The 22,619-nt window shown below is 45.6% G+C and overlaps 8 protein-coding genes across 8 annotated transcripts; 2 read left to right on the forward strand and 6 right to left on the reverse strand.

Annotated features, from left to right (window-relative positions):
- Positions 1-157: 157 nt before the first annotated feature.
- On the reverse strand, positions 158-1,646 carry FSUBG_9619 (alpha-n-arabinofuranosidase B; the record flags this gene model as incomplete). Its single annotated transcript, XM_036688151.1, has 2 exons — positions 158-1,403; positions 1,459-1,646. 2 exons carry the CDS (start codon positions 1,644-1,646, stop codon positions 158-160), a joined length of 1,434 nt encoding a protein of 477 aa, XP_036534915.1.
- A 788-nt stretch (positions 1,647-2,434) lies between these two features.
- On the reverse strand, positions 2,435-4,800 carry FSUBG_9620 (uncharacterized protein; the record flags this gene model as incomplete). The annotated part of the gene is made up of 3 exons (XM_036688153.1): positions 2,435-3,488; positions 3,541-4,500; positions 4,550-4,800. The coding sequence occupies 3 exons, from the start codon at positions 4,798-4,800 to the stop codon at positions 2,435-2,437; spliced, it is 2,265 nt and encodes a 754-aa protein (XP_036534916.1).
- A 1,230-nt stretch (positions 4,801-6,030) lies between these two features.
- FSUBG_9621 (taurine dioxygenase) lies at positions 6,031-7,530 on the reverse strand (the record flags this gene model as incomplete). The annotated part of the gene is made up of 9 exons (XM_036688154.1): positions 6,031-6,139; positions 6,197-6,223; positions 6,289-6,367; positions 6,421-6,542; positions 6,599-6,719; positions 6,779-6,849; positions 6,902-7,068; positions 7,116-7,225; positions 7,284-7,530. The coding sequence occupies 9 exons, from the start codon at positions 7,528-7,530 to the stop codon at positions 6,031-6,033; spliced, it is 1,053 nt and encodes a 350-aa protein (XP_036534917.1).
- Positions 7,531-8,819: 1,289 nt separating this feature from the next.
- Positions 8,820-9,599, reverse strand: FSUBG_9622 (major facilitator superfamily transporter; the record flags this gene model as incomplete). Its single annotated transcript, XM_036688155.1, has 2 exons — positions 8,820-9,097; positions 9,218-9,599. 2 exons carry the CDS (start codon positions 9,597-9,599, stop codon positions 8,820-8,822), a joined length of 660 nt encoding a protein of 219 aa, XP_036534918.1.
- Positions 9,600-9,629: 30 nt separating this feature from the next.
- Positions 9,630-10,793, reverse strand: FSUBG_9623 (phthalate transporter; the record flags this gene model as incomplete). The annotated part of the gene is made up of 5 exons (XM_036688156.1): positions 9,630-9,935; positions 10,001-10,218; positions 10,274-10,464; positions 10,524-10,579; positions 10,638-10,793. 5 exons carry the CDS (start codon positions 10,791-10,793, stop codon positions 9,630-9,632), a joined length of 927 nt encoding a protein of 308 aa, XP_036534919.1.
- A 3,887-nt stretch (positions 10,794-14,680) lies between these two features.
- On the forward strand, positions 14,681-16,015 carry FSUBG_9624 (heterokaryon incompatibility protein; the record flags this gene model as incomplete). The annotated part of the gene is made up of 1 exon (XM_036688157.1): positions 14,681-16,015. One exon carries the CDS (start codon positions 14,681-14,683, stop codon positions 16,013-16,015), a length of 1,335 nt encoding a protein of 444 aa, XP_036534920.1.
- A 1,454-nt stretch (positions 16,016-17,469) lies between these two features.
- Positions 17,470-19,102, reverse strand: FSUBG_9625 (acid phosphatase; the record flags this gene model as incomplete). The annotated part of the gene is made up of 3 exons (XM_036688158.1): positions 17,470-18,833; positions 18,883-19,002; positions 19,060-19,102. 3 exons carry the CDS (start codon positions 19,100-19,102, stop codon positions 17,470-17,472), a joined length of 1,527 nt encoding a protein of 508 aa, XP_036534921.1.
- Positions 19,103-20,114: 1,012 nt separating this feature from the next.
- FSUBG_9626 (cutinase transcription factor 1 beta) lies at positions 20,115-22,514 on the forward strand (the record flags this gene model as incomplete). Its single annotated transcript, XM_036688159.1, has 6 exons — positions 20,115-20,278; positions 20,340-20,826; positions 20,875-20,955; positions 21,006-21,622; positions 21,675-21,851; positions 21,905-22,514. 6 exons carry the CDS (start codon positions 20,115-20,117, stop codon positions 22,512-22,514), a joined length of 2,136 nt encoding a protein of 711 aa, XP_036534922.1.
- Between the last annotated feature and the right edge of the window lie 105 nt (positions 22,515-22,619).

Here is a 22,619-nt window from a genome sequence, read left to right on the forward strand (position 1 = left end):
CTGTTATGGTTTATGCAAGGTTTATTCTTCTTCTTCAGAATATAAAACTACTTGGCTTAATACTCTGCTACTCAGTACAACACACTACCATCATTGCAGTACAAATACCCAGGTGCCTCCTTATCTTCACATCAAACTCCAACTCCGTGTTGAAATCCTAGGCGAGACCATCTTCAACAATAAAGCTAACATCGTTCGTGAAGCTGTTGCTGTTGTCGAAGTCATGGACACCACCATCAGAGGCGGCGTAGCCCTTATTGCCATAGTGTCTGAAGTACCTGGTAGGATAGCTCCAAGAGCGCATTGAGTTACCCTGGCCGTTAAGGCCCTTGATAGGACAGAAGGTAGCATCTTCGCTAAACTGCTTAGATCCATCATTGCTGTTAACATATAAAACAAAGCCAGAGTGTCTGATAAAGCTTCCGGCAGTGTCGTTTGATTCAAATGACACACAATCGCTATTGGCCAATCCAGTCCGCACAGTCCAGGTGGACGCACCCCTATCAGAAGCACTACTCGAGCTACTAACGACCTGAGTAATAACGTCTGACCCACTATGCACGAGGTATCGGTTGGTGTAGCCTGGGGTCGTAACGTGGAGGGAAACAGAGGACCCAATGTCAAGAGAGGGGCCACTTGTTAATGAAGTGACAGCATACCCAGCCGCAACAATATCAGCCTGCACCGAACTCTCGGTATCATCTGAGGGGTAACCACTAGTAACGCAGCCTTCATAAAAGGTGCCTTGGCCTGTGTTGCTGTTATCGCCTCCATTTCCAAGAAGGAGGGCACCCTCTTTATGCATTGGGTTGTAGCCATCGGGACGATCTCCGTCGTAAAAGGTAGATAGTCCACCAGATGTGGCGTCACCACCACGAATAGCCCACGTTCCTGGCTCTCCCTTGACAATAGCAGTCAAGAACCGGTGATTAACTGTTGGATCCCCAGGATTGTTACCGGAACTCTTTCTGGAAAAGAGACCATTCTCAAGATCAGCCATAACCCAGGGACCATCACCAGCCCCTGTCCCCCAACCGTTGACGTCGCCGAAGTAAATAGCTTCCATATGAGCAGCACCAGTATCTGAACTGCTGGTTTCGGCATTTCCATAATCAAAACAGCAGCCGCCATTATAGTGAGTACCATCAAACACGGCATAGATGCCTTCAGGCTCATCACCTGTTGCTGATCCGCTGACATCATTGTTTCGATAACCCGTGCCAGGCGAAACAAAGACGCCATATGCTTTCTTGCCATTGAGGGTGACTGGCGCGCCGTCTGCCGCAGCCATATTGTCCCAACCATTAACATCAGGACCGCTCCAATAACCACCTTTAGCTTGACCGAGGTGATTACCTCGGCCGGTCTGGTCGTAGATAAAGGTTATAAGGCAGGTAGTTCCACTACAAAAGTCGTCCTGATCGGATGACTTTGCAACGCCACCTGCTGAAAGCGGACCGATAATCACGGGTAGTTCCATCCGAGGCACGTTTGATCTGGTAGAGAGCACCGTTGTATTTGTCAAACAAAGCTCGAGTAGAACTATGCGCATCGATACAGGGCGTACCCCCTGCACTGTAGATATCGCAAGGCGCAGCACGCAAAACGCTGGCAAGGCCAAGGGCGAAGACGCTTTGTAAAAGCATGATAAGCTCAAGAACTCATGAAAGAGTTTCAAATCGGCTGGCAACAAAATGAAGGTTTAGTAGAAAGTGTTTAATGGAGGAGATGAAGTGAATGATGCTTAGATGAGAGAAGACTACGCATAACCTTTTATAGATGAGCGCACGCGAAGAAGCCTTTCAACAACATCGTATAGTGAAGCCCATTTCGTGCCATCTTGGCGCGAGCATTTCCCGACCCGCCTGATTTAGCAATGATCCCTTGCATATAAGTTAACCCGAAAACTGCTCCTGAGAACGAAATAGTGCAAATAGTGTTGAAAATGGGCAAGGCTTACTGGCATGCTTCACAATGATCACCGCACAAGAACCGAGCATGACCAAGTTCGCGGGATAGATCTGGGGTAAAGAAACAGGGTCCCCATGAATCGGATCTTAGTGCATCACTCCGTCGGCAGTTGACTGCCGAATTCTCATCCGGACAAATCAGAGTGAGGCCGAATGGGATGGACTAGTTAGCAAAGCCAATTGCGAGTGGGGTGTTCGGCTGATCGGAATACCTGGATAAATTAGCTTGAGGTCATAGCGTAATACACCAATACCATCGTCAAATCGTCATTGTGTCTTTACTTACTCACGACGTCATGATGAGCTATGTCTTTCAGGTACTGCATTCGAGCACTCTATAACTTATTCACATTGATAGAGATGTAGTGACGTTATGACTCACTCCATGGTTACGTTAATTTATTAAAGTTAGTTTAACATAAGTATTTACATGGAAATGAAATAATTCAATATCTAGTTAATATCTAGAGAAGAGCGGGGGCGATGGCAGCCAGAAGAACAAAGAAATTAGCAACCTGGTTGCCGGCGCCGCTAATAACAACGGGAGCGCCAGTAGGCTCGCCGCCAGGTGCTGGCTCACTGTGAGAGCCACTGCCCTCAGCCGGTCCAGTGGGCTTGCTTCCAGGTGCAGGCTCGCCGTGGGTATCACCTCCACTGGACTCATGGGAACCATTGGGCTTGGAGCCAGATTCGCCGTCGTATGGTCCAGTGCATTCATCTCCAGTACATCCGGGGACATCACCCTTTGATCCGTTGTCGTCCGAGCCCTTGCTGTGACCACCATAGCTGGAACCACCGTTGGAACCACTGTCGGAACCTCCATGGTGCATACCAGGCTTGGAGCTGCCACCGTGATCACTGCCACCACCTCCGTTCTGACCCTTGTTGTTGGTGGGGTAGACAGGAGGACACCTGTGTCCCTCACAGGCAGGAATCTCCTCGGGCTTGCAGTTCTCAGGCGTGCCCCAAGAATTCTCCCAAGGCTTGTAAATAATCTCTCCACCGGAGCATTCCTCGCAGTCTGCTGGCACATAGAAGTCCTTGTGGTTCCACCAATCGTGGCATTCCTGAGACTTGTATACAGTCTTTCCAGAGCAGCTGCCACCGAAGCAGAAGTGGGGAACATACTGGAAGCCGCCCTGGCAGTCACAAACTTCAGGGATATAGACCCACTCGCGGTTACAGGCGCCGCATTCGGCCTCAACAAAGATGTACACTACTCGCTCGGTAGCGGTGGTGACGGGTCCAGCAACGGTAGTGGCGAAGGTAGTAACGAAAGTTGACTGATCAGTGACGGTTCGAGTGACCTCGTCGGTGACAACATCAGTTTGACCGCCAGCAGAAACATAAACCGTGAGAAGGCGATCGGAAGAAATGGTCTGGCGACGGTGCATCCTGCGGCGCTGAGAGTCACCACCGCAGAACTGAGAAACATCGCCGGGGCACTCGATATCGCAGGAATCGAGTTCAACACGGGTAGTGTCCTCGCCATCAATCTCGTCACCACAGTAGCAGTCACTAGAAATATCAGCGATTGCAGATAATGTCGAGGGAGGACTATATGACTTACGTATCATAGACACCAAAGTAGGCTCGGCCTTGGCAGAGAGTAGAGCACTGATCCAGATCCATAGAGGTATCCGATTCAGCAAGTTCGAAAGTCGGGAAGCCATCACTAGATCCGACACAGCCGAAGAGTGCGAAAGCATCAATGAAGTCAGGGAAGCCAGCGAGAGAGGTTGCAGTCGGAGCGGAAGTTTCATCCTCAGTGCCAGTTGCCGTTCCAGTGGGGAAGATGGTCTCGCCGTTGGAGTTGGTGGTGAAGCCGGCAGAGTTAGTCCCAGTAGGGAAAACAGTCTCTCCATTAGAGTTCGTGGTGAATCCAGCAGAGTTGGTGCTAGGAGGAAAGATAGTCTCCCCGTCCGAGTTCGTAGTGAAGCCGGCAGAGTTGGCCCCTGTGGGGAAGACAGTCTCACCGTTCGAGTTGGTGGTGAAACCAGCCGAGTCAGTTCCGGTAGGGAAAATAGTCTCTCCGTCAGAGTTCGTGGTAAAGCCAGCCGAGTTGGTGCCAGGAGGGGAAACAGTCTCTCCCTCAGAATTGGTAGTAAATCCCTCAGAGTTAGTGTTCGTACCACCTGGCGTTTCAGTGCCCGTTGGGAGAGGCGCAATAGGTGTGGTCTGTGCATCCTCGCCAGCTTGGTCAAAAGACAGATGAGAAACAACAACCTCAACAGCATCAGAGCCACAAGTCAGGAAGTATTGCAGATCAGGGCGACCTTCGGCGTCAAGCCTGACAGGGTTGCTACGCTGTCCAACCTCTGATCCACCTGTGTCGCTCATTACTTCTTGGTAGATGGTTTGGCCATCCACCTGAACTTCGAGGGTGCATCCATCGAAGACCTGGCGCTTAAGGCCTCTGGGAGGAGGCCTGACGAGGATACTGAAGACGACAAAGACACGCAGGCCTGCGAAGCTGGCTAGGAAGGGCACAAGTCGGAACGTAGCGACTCCATTTCGGATGAAGAGAGAGCTAAAATCTGTCAGTGCCTCTCGGTATGTAGTCGCTAAGATATACTTACACTGCCGCAGAACCATCAAGTGCAGTGGTGTAGCTAGCACCTGCACCAAGCTGGGCTGTTCCAAGACTGATAGGCGCAGAAGACGGAGCAGTGCTACTAGTCGTAGAAGCACTGGTGTCAATTGAACTAGGAACAGAGCCAGTAGTCGTAGTGGCGGGAATACTGGTGTTTGTGAATCTCTTGAAATTCTGGTTGAACTGCCCGAATGCACTCGAGGCACATGCCGCGAGGAGAAATGTGGACAAACGCATGTTGAACGAGTGGCTGCCAAAGAATGGCTTGTAGTAGGAAATGAATGACTGAGTGATGATACCAAATCGAAAACAGTAAGCGAGTTGAACATTTATATGCATCAGGCAGTGAAATGAGCTGAGGGGATAATTTGAGAGGCTTGAATTATCCCAAGGTATCAAATCTCCCTCCATTTCTAAGTCAACGCCCAAGACATCTGCCAAGGTATCACATCCGACACCACTGCGATTTCAATCAGTCTGGCCTCTGCGCTATTGTGATAGTATAGAATAATAACCGAAAAATGAATAGTAATTTGAGATGCATTACTTGCCTTACACCACTATACTAAGATAACCATATGTCCATATATTCCCAAAGCGACGCCTCCGACATGTTGAAGGGAGATGGTGTATCCGCGCTCATCCCCGCCCAATCAGCAGCTCCTGTTGTCCAAATTTTGTGGTGCGAGAAATGCGGCCACAATTCGTCGGGAAATAAGGGAGAACGTCGTCCAATCACTCATCCCTTGGTGTCTGACTTCCAACTCCATAAACGTTCGGTAAAGGGAGAACTAAGCGCCTGCAGAAAAAACAAGATTCAATCGCCGATGCATCCAGGGTATGTCAAGATTGAGTTTGTTTTTATTAGTTCATGTGAGCAAGATCTCATAACATTCAAGTGAATTATATAGGCTTAGCTCTAAGTTCTGTCTCCTGGGTTCTGTACTCCGTACGCTACCTAATTTAAGCGCTCAGCCACAAGCCTTAACTGTAAATAACAATTACAGGTTCCGCTGGTGCGACTATGTATTCTTCAGAAAAGAGGTCCAAACTACAGTTAACACATTTTTGAGATAGAGATAAAAACTAGAAAACAAGCATATGAGCTCACCAGCTTAATGTCTTAACCCCCCCTGATTGAAATGGCATAAGTTATGTGCCAAGGTCTTGGGACAGATGTCTCGGCATGTTATGATCTACCCTCCCTCGAGCCACTTTTATAAAACACTCTCGTGGCCATATGGTAAGCTCGACAGGAATTTATCTTATCCGAATCCCAGGGCTTGTATTCGTTTGTTAAACGGCTTTTCCCCTCTCTCATTATCTGGAATTACAGTCTTAAGCTTATATATTCATTGTATACTCTTTACTAGCGATAGGAGATAAGCAAAGTCAATACAGTTGATTCTTCATCGTAGGGCAAGACAAGTATATAAATAAGAGCATATTGTAGATGCCCCAAGCATCTTACTGCACAAGGCCAAGAGCCTCTCTACGTGACTGGGAAGCAGGGTCATAGAACGGCTTTTCCCCCAACGAGACAACTCTATTTCCTTGACGTTTTCCAACGTAGTCACTAGAATCATAAATCAGCATGCTGGGCTCAGAAGCTAAAAGGTTACAGTATACGTACTTGGTAGCGGTGTGGAACACAGAGCGGCTGTAGAAAGTATATAGTTAGTTTTTGGACAAACGACAGGGAACTAGGCCGGCTATATAACTCACTTATCCCAGATGGCAAGATCGTTCTTTCCCCAGCGGAACCGTACTTGAAGGTCGTGATTCTCGGTGATGAGTTGGCGAACTTGGGGTAATTAGTATTGTGAACTCATTGTAGGGGGGAGGTATTGCTCTCACAGTAAGTCTTGAGAATCTCGCTTTCGGTATGAGATACACCGTTGATGTGTCCAGCTGAAAGCTGGTGACCCACGGCGAAGAGACTCTTCCAACCAGTCACAGGGTTTGTACGCACAACAGGGCTGATAGGTTAGTTTTTGCAATCGTCAATACACCGGAGCTGACATGGGATGCTTACTGCTCAGCCTTGAAATCCAACCCAGTGTTCTCTGGAGCACCACGGTAGTCGTCAATGAGATCTTCGCCGAAAGTCTCCTTGACTCGCACAAAGTTGGGTTGGTGAGGTTCTCGGCCAGCTTCTTGAACGGCGGCGAGAGGCGATCGTAAAGTTCGTACCCAGACGCCCAGAGTGTATCACCACCAACGTCCTGTGGAGGTTGGATGATTTTGAGAATAGCATAGTCAGATGGGATATTCTCAAAGGTGATGCTGTGACTCATTATTAAGATGCTTGTGTTTGACGTTCTCTTTATACACTTACTCAGCATGCCATCCCTCTCCAGCCAGGTTCTTAGAAAGGGAGCTCCATTTTTCATTGTAGAACTTGCGGTTCTGCTCAGAAGAGATGACGGATACTTCATCATCGAGTCTTCCATTCTCATCAACAGCAATACCGCGCTTACTGTTTGACAGCGCATGCCGATGGAGCTTAATGGTCAGTTGAATAATCACAACAAGCGTTTGAGGTGACAAACCTTGGATGTCTCTGGTTTGCCTGTCAGCTCATCAAGCTTCTGCCCAAGATATTTTTGGTCGTTAATGTTGAGGTCTTGGTTCCGGAAGAAAACGACACCCCGTTGGGAAACTAGAATAGTAAGCACTGTTTTGTATAAAGCAGTAACGGCCAGATCAGATATTCATACCAAGCACAGCCAAGTCTCTGAGTTTGTTGTCATCCTTCAAGATCTCGCTGAGCTGCAGCTTTGGAAACTCTCGGCCGATTACAGCAGTGACATCAAATTGCTCTTCGGCGTCAAGGCTACCGCTGTAGGACAGGGGACCTTCCAGGCGTGAGGCGCTGCTGGTTTCGGTACCTTTGACGGGTTTAACCACAGGCTGGACTGCGGGAGCAGTGCTGGGGGTATCAACGTCAGCAGCAGGTGGCGACATGATGAGTAACTAAGAGTTTGTATATGTTGTATTGAAAGAGGATCTTAAGAGTGCTTGTGGTCACAATTCGTTAGAACAGATGTTGCTATAAGTGCGATTTCCGTTTACTTGTACTATGAACAGCAGTACGCCTCTTTTAAAAGCAACCCCGAAATCTCTCAAGAGCCCAAGTCTCTTGTTCACAAAAAGCTAATCACAGGCCGATGTATCCTTCATCACCTCATCTGGCGCAATCCGCTCGACATATCTCCTACACACCATCTCAGGAATACTAGGGAATCACGCTCATCGGATACAAGCATCCGCTTGGTGTGTGTGTATAGGTTTCAACTGGTATGTGGCAGGCAATAGTCGATATCATCGGAAGAGTTTTATGTTAAGCCATGATCATCATAATACAGAAGCATTTGCCCGAGAACGGCTTTGCCATAAGTCCTTTTGTGTCATGTAGTCTTCTTCAATCAATTCGTAATTCTATCTAGGTTTGAACTAATGCGATCTATCAGTCTAAGTGAATCAAAAGAGTCAAGCTATGAATTACTGAATGATTCAATAAAAGCACGAGCCATGGGGGTTTTCATTGCGCGATTCGAAGAGCATGAATATGATTGGTACACGATGACGTTCAGATTGAGATCAAACAGCTCATACCCCAATTAACGGTATTGACCAGGTATCTCCGTTCTATTGTCCAATGAACTTGTTATCCGAGCTGCGATAGAGCTAGTGTATTAGTCTAATTCTTTTCATGCTGCGGTATCAGTAAGCAGAGATAACAGGGTACAACGTTATGTCAATCGAGTTGCGTCATTTTCCATGTAGTGGTGTCGATACAGTGGAGTATACCCAACCAATATGTACATCACGGTATTTATTACTGTATATCATGGCCTTTGAGCAGAGACTTCTGTCGTGGCAGCGACGTAATTGTACGATTTATCTAGTCTATTAGATTCTATCCGCTGCGCAGGTATTGAAAACAGACAGAAGTTGATGCTGTGACATGAAAAGACTCACGACGTGTAGATAAGCCTGTTTGTTACTGGTCTTTGTAGGTCTATTACTTTAAACAGACTATAGTGAGAGTTGCACTGATCTTCCAGTACCACCACTTGTCTATGTTTCGGTCAGGCACCTCTAATAGCTTAAGAAATGGATACTATATATGTGTATATGGTTAATTTGTATGTTTCTAACGGCCTCTCCTGTTGATTGACAAGCTTTAGTCAGTCGATTTGGAAGTAATTAGGATACCGAAGCTTTCGTCGTGGAAAGAAAACCACGATATCTTAATGAGCGAATCTAAAATCCAGTCTTCTGTTGCCTTCATCCTTGGTAGTGTCAAGATATTCCAACCTCTCTGACTCAGTCATAGCATTCCATTTCTTATCGCGTGACTTATTACGGAGGATATGGTAAACCTTGACCAGGACATAAAGGACAAGATTCATAATAAGAATAGCAAGCAACTGTCGATTACCACGGTGGTATTTAGGTGCGTCATCTTTGCGATAGATGTTGGAAGCGATAATACCGCCAGCTTGACAAAACATGTTGTAACAGGCGGCTGATACGGTTCGAGAGCGTACACTGTTTTAGTTGCGAGAGTTCCAAGCTACTTGCATAGGATGAGCTGGATTGAAACAGTTAGCTATAGTTATTGCATCTTCCTTTCCACTCTACTCACCATTTGGATAGGACAGCAGCACAGTGGTGACGGCGTAGACAGTCCAACGGCTAGCTGTCTGGGTATTGGCGACATTGAACCAAATAAGACAAGGCAGGATCCAAATCTGACCAATTATTCCCATGAGAGTCAGGTTCTTCACATACTCGGCTGTATAAGTGAGGGCCAACATGGTAATAATATGAAATACTGTATATGGAATGCTTAAGAGATTGGACTGGAGCGTGTTAAAGCCGAGGCCCTTGAGCGACAGAGTCAAGTACTGCCCCTCCGGTGTGGCAGGGAGCTGGAAGGTCAATCCAAGCAGATACAATGACCAAAGGTCGTAGTCACTAAGACTCTGGAACAGCAGTTTGAATGTAATGGGCTGCCGGTTGTGCATTGTGCTCTTAGTGGGATCTTCGCGGATGATTCATTTGACCATGATGACTTCTTCTCTCTCAGTGAACCAGCCTGTCTTTCCACGGAACCAATTGGCAGTCTGGATTGGGCCCGGGGGCATGAGGTCATAGGCGAGGAGGCCAAAGATCAGAGTGATGAGGCCCTCAATGAGGAACAGCCATCGCCAACCAGCGTGACCGTTGACACCGCGCATCTCCAACAGGGCCGCCGCAAGAAGCGCCGAGATGATGTCGGCGACGCTCATCATGGTCCAGAAGAACCCTAGACGAATCGAAAGCTCGTGGTGCTTGTAAAAGTATGAGAGGGACAGAATCACCTTGATGAGATCAGTCAGCATGTTTGATGAACCGGTAGTGATTGACCTAACCGGATTCGACTTACATCAGGGACAAAGCCACCTTGGAGAATTCCAAGAAGTGCACGACAGGCGAGAAATGATTCGCGGCCTGACAGCCAGAACTGTGCCGCCGCAACAACACTCCAGAGGCACATTTGTGTCGGGATCCAACGGTCAGGACCCATCCATTTAGAGACAAGCTGCGATGGCAGCTCAGCGCAGAGGAACGAGAGCTTGAATACCGTGTTTCCAAGGTTGAAGTCTGAAGCATCATGATCAATCACCGAAAACGATATGCATAAGCGGGCCAAACGTACCATTGGTCGTCAAGCTCAAGTCGCCTAGGAGGTTGTCCGTCAAGGCTTGGGAAATGTTGGCTCTGTCCAACTCCAGGGCCATGAACATGGTACATGCCCAGATCATAATTTTGATGTCGACTTTACGGACCAACTGCTTTTCTTCACCCCAGGTCCATCGCGCAAGGGGATCAAAGCGACTGAGGTTTTCCCTAATTAAAGCTATTAGTAAAGCTTGTCATAAGGTCTGTAGATAGATGGATGGCCTTACCAGTCTGATCGCGGCTGGTATTGCTCGGCAGTTTTAGGATCATCAAAAACGCTAGCCTGGACAAACGGTGTTAGATGCAAGTACTAGTAATGTAGCAGATCCAAGGTCACTTACTTGGGTAGCGATTGCATCTGCATCAAAGCCCTTGCCCCGCTGGAACAGATGAGTCTTCTCAGTTACGGGCGCTCCAAGTGGTGGCACCGGGTCAACAGAGATCTCAGACTCGGATACATCGAGGTACTTCTGGTCCCTGACCAGAACAGTGGCCATGACGAAATAACAGTTGAGCAGACGGTGAGGCGAAATAATCAGAGTTCAAGTAATGGTTCAGCTTGTGAGTCAAGGGAGATGCCGGTTTCTTTTACAATGGTGCGACTGCAGCAGCGATATTTGTATTTCATCAAAGATAGAAATTTGTAAATTACAAGATTTATCATAAGCCTACTAAAGCTAGTTATCTCGGGATGTAGTGAACCTCATAGAAGGCGTGAAGATTTCTCGGTATTACGTGCTTTCGATAGTTGTGGGGGTTGTGGTATATCATGTGTCCCCTTTAGGAAAGACTTGGAGCAACTCCCCTCGGGTAGTTAGTATAGATAAGAACCTAATTGTCATATTTGAGCCAATTGCATAACCTACTAGCATGCAAACGTGTCGGGTGCTCCATATGTTGTTAAGCTTATTCTGCACTTCGGGACCTCGATACCTTATGCCACATAGTTCCGGCGTAGGGTACTAAAAAGAAGATGTGTACTAGTAGTCGTTGTTTATCAGTGGCGGAATTAGCATCTCTTTAGACATTTATTGCGTGCTGGGGGAGAGAGGGATTATTTAACAATGCATACACTTACGTTGTATAGAACAGTGTCTGGGCTATTGCGTAGTCTGCACTAAATTTGCGTTTGCGGATAACGTAGGGCGTGATGATGAGCGATGCAAAGTAATACATCTTCAGCTAGATTTGGAGAGGGCATTAAGCAGCCTCTTCAAACCTTCATCCAACACGGACTTGGGGTGTGCGATAACTATCCTAAACCAACCTGGTTCCTCACTCCTATAAGCCATCGCCGAGGTGAGGTGGACTTTTTTCCATCTCAGAAGGGCGAGAATGTTATCATCGTTAGATAATTCACGGTCACCCACAACCGAGAGGTTTACCATCAAGAATAATGAGGCATTTGACTCCCGATATGCAATTCCATGTTGATCTAGAAATCCAGTTACATGCTTGTAGCTCTCTGCCAAGCGTGATTGATAGGTTGTGATGTACTTGTGAGAGTACTCCTCACTTAAGAGCAGCGAGGAAACGGCATGGTCAGCAAGGCTCGAAGGGAAGTTAAAGAGACTGTGAAGCAATTAATATATGGAATTTCGTGCACAGGAGTCGGCTTCACGGCCATAAGACTTACGAGAAGCCCTCAAGCGACTTAAGGAATAAATTATTCGATTGACTGATAAGGCAGCCAATGCGCAGGCCAGTAGCCCCAAAATCCTGTTATGTGATCAGACCGAAATCAAGTAAAGGATAACGTGGTGATATACTTTACTGAGTCCCCACTGTACATGGAATTTTCTAGGATCCATGAGCCCGTTGGCCTTTAGAGAAAGTATCGAAGTGAACGGGACAGCATTTTGCATTTTGGCGTTCTCGAACACAGATAGTGCATATATCTCGTCGACAATGAGATGCAGTCCAAATCTACCGCAAAGGCTCATATATGCTCTCAGGACATCCTGAGGGTAGCAGCGGCCTGAAGTAAATGTCAGCTTCTGTGACTTGCTTTGTACCTTTTTTTTAGGGGGGGTTACGCATACCGAGCGGGTTATGTGGAGAACATAGTAATATGGCCTTGACACATCTTGCCTCTTTCTGTGCTTGCAAATACTCTCTTTCATACTCATGGACGGCCTCAAGGCTAAATGGATCAGTGCCACGAAAGGAGACCTCTCGAACTCGGACCTTTTGCACTTATTAATTTATGCCACAATCATGTGAAACGACAAGCACCCAGCTCGGATCCCAAAGATGTAATTAAAGGCAGTCCAATAAGGCCGACCGACAAGCACTTAGTCTTCTTAATCAAAAGAGACCAGGCACAACATTCTAGGGCGTTGCCCACTCCCGGTGTAACATGCAGGTGCGAGGGGATTATCAGTATAGAAGGGTTGGAGTATTTGTTCAACAGCTAACACCAAGCCTTCTTCAGCTGTTTGGAACCAGTAAACCCGTCACCATATGTCAATGCATGAGGGCTAGCGCAAGGCTATAAATATTAAGGAGTAAGGTTATAGGTAGTTAAAAGAGGCTTTAGCCTCCAGCATATAAAAGTAAAAAATACTAATAAACATATATAGGCAAGATACTTATTACCCTTATTATTACCTAGGATCTTAGTTTTAACTAAAAAGTTAATATCTTAATAACTAACTCTAGATATATATAAATAAGTATTACTACTTTTTTATAAGGATAATTAAGCTTAAAGTATATAAAATATATATAAGGTAAAATACCTAATAAAAGTAAGTTTATTAACTTAAAATAACCTTTTTAAAATAACTTTTACTATAACTATATAATAGCTAATTAGCTAGTAGCCTAAGCTGCTTCTTTACTTAATATATTTTATACTATATAATATTACTAACTTACCTATAAACCTATAGCTCTAGATTTGCTACTACCTATAAACCTATAGCTTTAAATTTGCTATAAAAATAGCTATAAAAAACTTTATAAGGATATTTAAAAAGGTAATATTAAAAATATTATCTTTATAAGCCTTATTTACTTTATATATAATACCTATTTATATTTCTATAAAGATTAAAAATATAAAAAGTTAGTTCCCTAGAAGGTAAGAAATTTACTACTAAATAATAGGGCAATAGTAATTAATAAAGTAATATAAAATATAGCTTAGGTATATAATATAGTAAACTTATAAGAAAGGATTAACTTTATATATCCCTAATAATAAGTTAAGCAGTAAGTAATAACTATAAGGAAAAAGTTAAACTAGTAAGTAGCATTAGGTAGAAAAGCTTATTAAAAATTCAGTTATATTTAAGGCTAGGTTTTTATTAAATAAAGCTTTATTAAGCTATAAAGGTTTTAAATACAAAGGCTATGAATATTAAAATGCTCTATATATTTATGCTCTAGAGGGTTTGTACATAGGAGTTAATGAATTCGGTTAATTCTGTTTGCATTAGACCCTACACTATTAGCCGAAGTGACTTTGTTTGTAGATAATGACACACATTTTCGGCCTGTCCGAGATTAAGGATGCCATTGGGATTTGATTCGGGATCCCACAAGTCATTGAGAACATCGAAGAACTTGGGGGCTTCCGGAAGATATTCGACAGCGCGGCGTGAGATACAGTTGTCTGTGGACATGACAAGCAGTTGTAGGCTCTAAAACGAGTATAGATACAGCAGGAAACGGTCTGAAGCACGATGCAATCTCAAGAACAAGGTGACTTTATAAAAAGCCGCAGTATAACTTGTGGTTTCCACAAAATTAAGATCCCCGCGTGATATCCGCTGTTGCTACCAGTCATTTCGCCGATGGTATTATCTCCGACCATTTTTCCGAGCGCGATCAACCTCTGTTTTCCGACCCTTCACACACTATTCCGAATGACTTTTAGGCAACTTCATGTAGATAATGCATGTAGGTAGCAAGAATAAATTTGTAGAAATGCCAGATTAGACATTTCACAGACAGTAAGGATACTCCTAAGTTTTGACTTAAATACCCTATTTATTCTTTTTATTGGCAATAGTTCTTAACTGTATTGGAAAAGCAGGTTTACTGATCTGTAGCATGTATTCGGTGCTATAGACTGCTGGAGGTTTGTTAGACTATAAAACCAACCTATACATCTTAAGTAATTGTAACATACACGTACTCAGGGTGTCCAGCTTTGTGATGAGTAGTGTAATGCGCGGGGATGTGAGGCTCCGAGTTATCCCCTGCTAAAGGAATTATCATATAGGTCGATTTGCTAATCTTGAGAACTAATAAGGACATATATTGTGGGGCATATGTAGAACTTTGGTTTAGCCTTAAATCTTACACAAACACTTGACTGCGTTTGCAATCGACAGTTGGTACTTATCTTTTATTTGTTTGGGCGCATGGACTCAAGATGATTATTGATAACTTCAAATACAACAGTTTGCAGGAGAATGAGATCAGGGTGTTGGTGCTAGATGCAGCAGGTCAAGAGGGAGACCCCCTCTCAGGCGCTCTCGTCGTTGTGAAGCATATCCCAGGCGAACCTGTTACGCGGTACGAAGCAATGTCGTACACTTGGGGTGACCAGTCAGATCCGGACTACATAGATCTCAGGCATCCAAAACCGATTTGCTACGATAAATCATGCATTTGCGACAAGGAGTCTTCGGGGTCGCTAGCGATCGGTCGCAATCTTGCTTCTGCTTTGCGAAAGATCCGTCACCAAAGCAATAACCAGATCCTCTGGGCTGACTCAATTTGTATCAACCAGCAGGACCTTGATGAGCGAGCTGCGCAAGTCCTGCGAATGCGCGATATATACAAGCACGCCCAGCGCGTTATTGCCTGGCTCGGCCTCGCAGACGAGCACAGCCCAATCGCCATCGCGATGCTGCAAGAACTCGCCGAATGCGTCGACTTTACCAACGAGGAGGATGACATCTTGAATAACCGAATAAGGTTCAAACCAGACAAGTATGACTTTATCATGAGAAGACTCTCAGACAATTTACACGATTGGTCCAAGCCTATGCCATTCTCTGACCGCCAGTGGCAGGCCTTGGTATTCTTCATATCGCGGCCCTGGTTCCGTCGACTATGGGTGCGTCAAGAAATCCTACTGGCGGGTAAAGACACAATTATCTTGGCAGGGGATGACAGCCTGCCTTGGCTGCATTTCAGGAGTGCCATCGAGATAATTGCGGCAAAAAGAGAGGCATTGGTTGACAAGGTCGACATCCTTATCATGGTCGAATTTTTCAACGCACGCAGCTTTTCAGCCCTTAGACTCTTGAGGGACTTTTTCTCACTTGTGGCTTACACACACGCCTGTGAGGTAACGGAGCCGAGGGATAGAGTCTTCGCCCTATTGGGTCTCGCAGAGGGCGGCTTTACTAGCAAAATTGTGGTTGATTACAGAAAGAACATCAAGGACGTCCATCGCGATGCTTTGGTTCGGGCGTCGACATATCACCAAGATCTCAAGTTGATGTCACTGTGCGACTCAGCGTCTGAGCCGACGTGGATCCCCGACTTGGAGCGGATTCAACATCAGCGGCCCATGACTTACGGTCGAGCTGCCCTTTGCTCCGCCGAGAATGGGCATGCATTTACCAAAGAGCAGTTGTTGCTCCAAGGTATACGTTGTGACTACATCATGGAGCTAGTTGGGCCCCAGGACAGTCAAAATTCCCAAGCAGAGCTCCAAGCCACTGTGCTAGAGGCAGTGAAATTGGAGTCTTACTAAGCTGCCTGTAGTTATCTAGGGTTACTACCCTTTACAATTTAATCTAGCCTAATTCCTTATTACTTCCTTATATTATTACTATTTAACCTTTAAAGTAAAAAAAATTAGGCTTTTTATCTAATTTAAATTAATTATAACTTTTCCTTTATTCCTAACTTATTATAATTAGCTTAATAATTAGCTAAAACTAATAAACTTCTTATTACTTCTAGTTTTTATAGTTACTATACCTAGTAATAGGCTTATGCCTTAGCCTTAGTTAGTATATTAGGCTTACCTTAAAAGCCTGCCTTAATAAGGGGTCTTTTTTATACCCTTTATAGGTTTTAAATCCACTGCCTCTTGCATTATTGCAGGGGGCTTGCCTAGGTGCTTGACTACTGTACTAAAGGGCGTGCTAAAGGCGGCACGACGCTTTCTGGGTCCTGAACCAGATACTTGGGATTTCCAGAAGATTCAGCAATTTTCCCTCATGTTGCATGTAAACGACTTCTTTGTCCACTCCCCATTCATCAACAAGATGCACGAGCAGTTAGCCGAGCGAATCAGAACCCATAGTAAGACGCTTGGTGGCCAACTTGCACACTTGACTTACTACATACACAATCGCTCTATATATCTGACCAAAATGGGTTACATTGTACTGGGTCCACGAGGCTGTCAGCCTGGCGACCTCGTCGTTGTCTTTCTTAGCTGCCATCTTCCCATAGTACTCCAGGCGATAGAAGACGGCAAGTACTATAATAAGGTTATAGGTAGTTAAAAGAGGCTTTAGCCCCTAGTATATAAAGGTAAAGAATACTAATAAATATATATAGGTAAGATATTTATTACCTTTATTATTACTTAGAATTTTAGTTTTAGCTAAAAAGTTAATATTTTAATAACTAACTTTAAAAGTATATAAATAAGTATTACTGCTTTTCTGTAAGGATAATTAGGCTTAAAGTATATAGAATATATATAAGGTAATATACCCGATAGAAGCAAGTCTGTGACGGCGAGTATAAGCTTAAAGGGCCGTGTGCTTACCTAGCACTGTTGACCGGAGAAGCAATCCTTGGCGAGATGCCAAAGGGTTGGCGCCTAAGCTACATCAAACGAGCCCAATACCCTGTCCTCGAGGATTCAGAAGGGAAGCGGCAGCATATGACCCGCGGCTGGATGTTATCCCTGTCCCAGACGAATGGAACTACGTTGGAGGGATAATGGTACCCCATTTTGGTATATTGCTGCAGAAGATCGATGGACCAACTTTGATCCAAGAGTCTCGTTGGAAGGCCTTAGGAAGACGGGGATAAGAGTGGATAATTATGTACTACAGTGAGATTAAAAATCTCAATTCTTTTGTCGTCCATTATAGGCTATCTGTCACTCAATCTCAACACTGGAGACGAGAGAAACCATGAGCTACTCAAGAAATGGGCCCATTGTACCTAACTGCAGCTATCTCTCTAGTTCTGTCTGACAAACTGTTTGTTGTGTGACTTGAAAAGCTTAGATTGATCCAGCAGCTTGCCTGTCGATGACTGGAAGAAGTCGACTTGTAGGTTTTGAGCATCCTGGAACCGAATGGTGGCGTAGCTAAAGTCATCCGCATACGCAAATGCATTACCAGTAGCATTCTTCCCTACAGCGCTCAGTCCCTCAATATTTCCTGTACCTCCGGACACAATGTACATAGGCGCCTTGGGGTCTTCCATTCCTGCAGTATCAACAGTCCCGTTGTACATGGGATAGAAGCGCTGTGAGTTGTGCACGTGTCCAAAGACAGCCAAATCGACGCCATACTTGTAGAACAACCCTTCAAATGCCTTTTGGCAAGGCACGCAACCTTCATCACCAGTAGTGTACCAAGGGCGGTGACCTGCAACGATGACCCAAGGTGTGACTGTACGGTCAACTGATGCAAGATCAGCTTCAAGAAATTGGAGTTGCTGATTAGGACTGCCAAAGGGTCCGCTGTTCAGGTTTGCTGAACCACCTGGGGCATCTGGTGCATCGGGAAAATCGGTTTCGGTGTCAATCATGACGACATGTGCCATACCGTATTCGAACGAGAACCAGAATGGCGGGTTTGCCAGTTGCTTAGCCTTGTTTGCGCTCACTCGCGCTGCGTCACTGGAAGAGGTTGAAGGAAAGGCGAGGGGCATTACTTGGCCGAATCTGTACATGAAATCGGTGAAGTTCTTCTGACCCTCGGGACAGAGGTTGTTGAGGATGGGGATCTCTTCACATGCTGCTTCATGATTCCCGGGGCTGACCATGTAAGGCTTTCGGCCCGAGATAGGGGCCAACTGATTGTAGAAAGTCTCGAGGATAGCCTGATATGCCTGCTCGCCGTGGAGTAGATTCTTGGGTTTCAGGAACCAGTCATCAGCGTATGCGAGATCTCCAGGATGAATGATAAACTCGTAGTCATCAGCTGTTGATGCAAGACGGCCGATGGTTGTGTGGTTCAAAGCAGGCTGAACGTTGGGGATAACATCTCGCTTTGTTTGATCCATCTTGATAGTGAAGCCATCCTCTCCATAAACACCAAGGTCAATGATGGCGTTGATGGCGAATGGTGTCTTGTCTCCCGCTGCCCGGGGACTGAGAAACTGATCAACAACTGAACTTTTAGACACAATCTTGTAGTAGTATTTCGTTGCTGGAGACAGATTGTCAAGGGTCACAGCGTTTGCCCAGGTGCGAGAAGTCGGATATGTTAATGATATATCCGAGCATGCTTGCTTATCAAGCTTGTCTTTTGAAAGGCCATATTGCACGCAAGGGTTGGATTGTTTGGCATAGGTGTTCCATCCAATGGTAATACCTAGTGAAACTTAGCTATAGGTCTTTGGATAGTTTGACATTAAACTTACTGTTTGGTCCATCCAGCGACAGTCTTTGTTGTACCGGGGTTGAGAGATCGGACGGGATAGGCGGGAAGCTGACCTTGGCTAGAGCGCCTGCCGCAAAAAAGAACAGACTAGCAATCATGTCTTGAGATTATGTCGCCTTGTTGCGAAATCGATTTGAAGTCTTTAACTCAAACCTACCAATGCGAATGGAAGCGCCGTTGAAGCAATCAAGGTCCTTCATCTTGGGATTTATAATTATTCTCTTTTTCTGTAATTCAGATGATCGTGCCGTATAGCCGACTGGATACCTTAGCTTCTGTTAGTATCCTGATCGAGAATGTGCTCCGAGACCATATGCATGAAGACTGTCGCATTTCAATCTTTGCTTGTGAATACCAATCAGCGCGTGGTTATTCAGCAGCATTTAATTGGTAGAGTGTCATATTCTAGTCGGTCACCTAAAACGGCAGGCAAATGTCTATCATTATCCACCTCCGCTGGACTGACAGTCCTGGGCCGAGGCGTGATATATTTATTAGCAAAAGTTCCAGCTGCCAGTTCTGGCCTTTGCTGCTGTTGTGAAGTTAAAGATCTTGGTCCAATCTGGACTGTATATCTCTGGGTCTGGGCTGATTCAATTTTCTATCTGTGGACAGGCGCAGAAACAGCTGTGATTAGTCAGAGAAGGACCGTGTAGTACAGGGTAGGACGCTTAAAGGCGCAGAATAGTTAATAACTTATTCTTATCAATTCAAGCAAGCTTGATATATTTAAAGACTAATATAATTAAAGGGAATATTCTTATTATATATAAACTGCTTTAGGTATGATTTTTTTTATACAATGACTGCTTAATTTTGTTTCTGATAGAACATAATTTAAAAAGTAAACGCAAACTTTGCTATAAAAAATAAAAGGCGGCTATGGCTAATCTTCGGTCAGTCTTCGGTTAACCATTGGTCAAAATTCATATCTTATCATCTTATCGTATCAGTGTGCTGATTAGATTAGAAAATTCTGACTAATGTTATTTCCCATCTGAGCGTCAGTGTACCTGATGGGACCCGCATTCTGGGAAATACGCTGAGGCAGCGTTTCCTGAGTCAAGATGCATTAGCCGATTGTGGGGTATGGGGTAATGTGATCTGGGGAAACAGAAGCCAGCCAGTTCCTGGCTGAAGTCTCTGGTTTTCACGCCTCTTGACAACTGCAAACTCAGCTATTAGTTGTGGATCTTCTGAAGAACATTCCCAATGCGCTTCGTCAACCTCGGTATGCCAAAACGCCGTGCCAAACAAGCATGTCTCCATTGTCGAAGCAGAAAGATCCGCTGCGATCTGGCCTTTGGTGGTTCACCCTGTCTGAACTGCCGTTTGGATGAGGTCCACTGCGAGGTCAGGGGCCGAAAGCCAAAGCGGTAAGTCACCCATTACCCGGCAGGGAATCAGCGAGACCAGTAAAGCTCACCCGTTTGATAGCAAAAGGCTCGACACAAAAAACGCGAGAGTCCCGATCAATACCAACACCAGCTCTGCGACCACCACTTCCAACGACATATGGGTCCAGGATGGCATGTTCACAACTAACGACGATTCTTTGGGAGTCTGCCCATCCTCACCATCGAATCCCTCGCCATGCCATCTCGACAGCGTGCAAACGGAGTCTACTGATGCTAGGTCCGAAGGCGATAGCACGATGCTGGAGCCGACAGATAACCGCCTTGCTTTTATTAGCAACCCAGACCTAAGCAAACTTCTTCCAGATGATGTTTGCTTCTTACGACGACAAGGATGCTTGAACGTTCCGCCCAGACCTATGCTCGATGAATTTATCCGAGAATACTTTTTACACGTCCACCCGATGCTACCCTTAATGGACGAGTCTGTGTTTTGGGAAGAATATAGAGAGGAGACGAACAAGTTGTCGTTGTTCTTGATCCAGGCGATGTTATTTGCTTCCTGTAGTGTAAGTGAATTTTATCCCATTTTCGACATGTTGCTGACATTGCTGTAGTTCGTGCCGGAATCTATAACGAAAGAACTGGGGTTTAAAAGCCCTCGCCTTGCAGCTGCTAGGTTTTATCAACGAGCCAAGGTCCTTTTCCTCTTCCCTGCTCAGTGCTGATAATAGCTAACTTTGACAAGCTTCTTTATGTCTTCGACATCGAACCGTCTGCCGTCGACCTAGCACGGGGCGCCTTGCTGCTCACCTTTTTACCCGTCTCGTTGGGCAGCGATCACCCAACACCTAACTCGGTATGGTTGACCAGAGCGATCAAACACGCCGAAAGCGTTGGTGCCAGTCAAGTGAAATATACCAATGGACCTGACACAGGCTCACTGAAACGTCTCTGGTGGTGTTGTATCCTCCGTGACCGTAGTATTTCTCTTGGTCAAAGACGATGTGTACAGATTCCTGGTAAATACCCGTTACCAGCGGAAGAGGACTTTAGCTCCGAGTTCAATGGGTCTTTGGTCTATACATCACACATAAAAACCCAGCTATTCAGAGTATTCCGTCGACTGATGGCATTAAGCTATACAGTAGGAGATTTGCTTCAGCTGATGGCTCGACATCGCAGTGCTTCACATCACCTGGAGACTGTATGTGCTGATGACCACACAACTCTATCTAGATGCAGAGAGGATCTCTCGACTTGGTTCAGTGCCACCGGGGAAGAGTTCCTGGAACTGGGTCAAAGAAATGAGCAACGACATCCATCTGTCATTGTCTACACGAACTTTGTATATATGCAATACTAGTAAGTTCTATTGGCAATTTACTCAGAGACAACGAAATTGACAACCCTCAAGTACAGCAAAATTGCTACTCCATCATCAGAAACTCATAGCTGATGTTGGTTTGTCTGATTTGATCGAGTTCCTTCCCTCTGCCCTCATCGATGAGGTTCGTTCTGCCACCTTTCGTTTTATTGACCATCTGTCGGAGCCCGTCCGACTTGGACTTGCGAGGTTTCTACCTATCAGTGTGTAAGTACATTACCATCGGTGACCACGGAGCAGTAATTAATTTATTGCACCAGGGCTGCCTTTGCCGCTGTCCCCATGGCTATGCATGTGTTTGAGGCCAGACTCGGCGGTCAAGTCACGGAGAACGAGAGGCGGCTTCGCATACTAATTGAAATGCTGGAGGCACATCAGCCACGATTTGAAGGGATCGAACCCCTGAGCCTTCTTGTTCGCCAAACTGTCACCTCCGTCGAGAGTTGTCTGAGGAGTCAGGGGAAGGACTGCCTACGAAGCTGGACAGACATTATAGCCTGCCACCCATACCAATATTTGAACTGTACATTAGTGTTGGAACGAGCTCTGTGCTCCTCACAAGAACTGAAAGGCTGCTCCATGCCGAGTAGTAACTGGTCTGCTATGATGGAATACTGCCGCCCCACTGAGATCGGGACCTCATCGAGTGTTTCTGACGCCGTCGAAGGTCTTGAAAGTATTCATTCTCTTGGCTTTCTTGATTTAGTAACGGGGTTGGACGAGTCTGGTACCTCTCTGTCGGATCAAGATGTATATAATCTATGTAGCTTGGACTGGGACCCGTTTGGTAGCATGGAGCTTGAAGACGCAGGGCCAGACAGCAGTGAAGATGGAGTGGACCTCTTGGACAAGATATTGAATGACCTATAGTAATGGTACTGGATAGTCAGCGTATGCGATAATATCTACAGAATTAAGAATTAGGGTGCTGAGAGAAAGTAGATGGTGGCTGCTGGCTTACAAACAAGAAAGGGA

This window comes from Fusarium subglutinans (genome assembly GCF_013396075.1).
Source record: "Fusarium subglutinans strain NRRL 66333 chromosome Unknown NRRL66333_c0000150, whole genome shotgun sequence".
Taxonomy (NCBI): domain Eukaryota; kingdom Fungi; phylum Ascomycota; class Sordariomycetes; order Hypocreales; family Nectriaceae; genus Fusarium; species Fusarium subglutinans.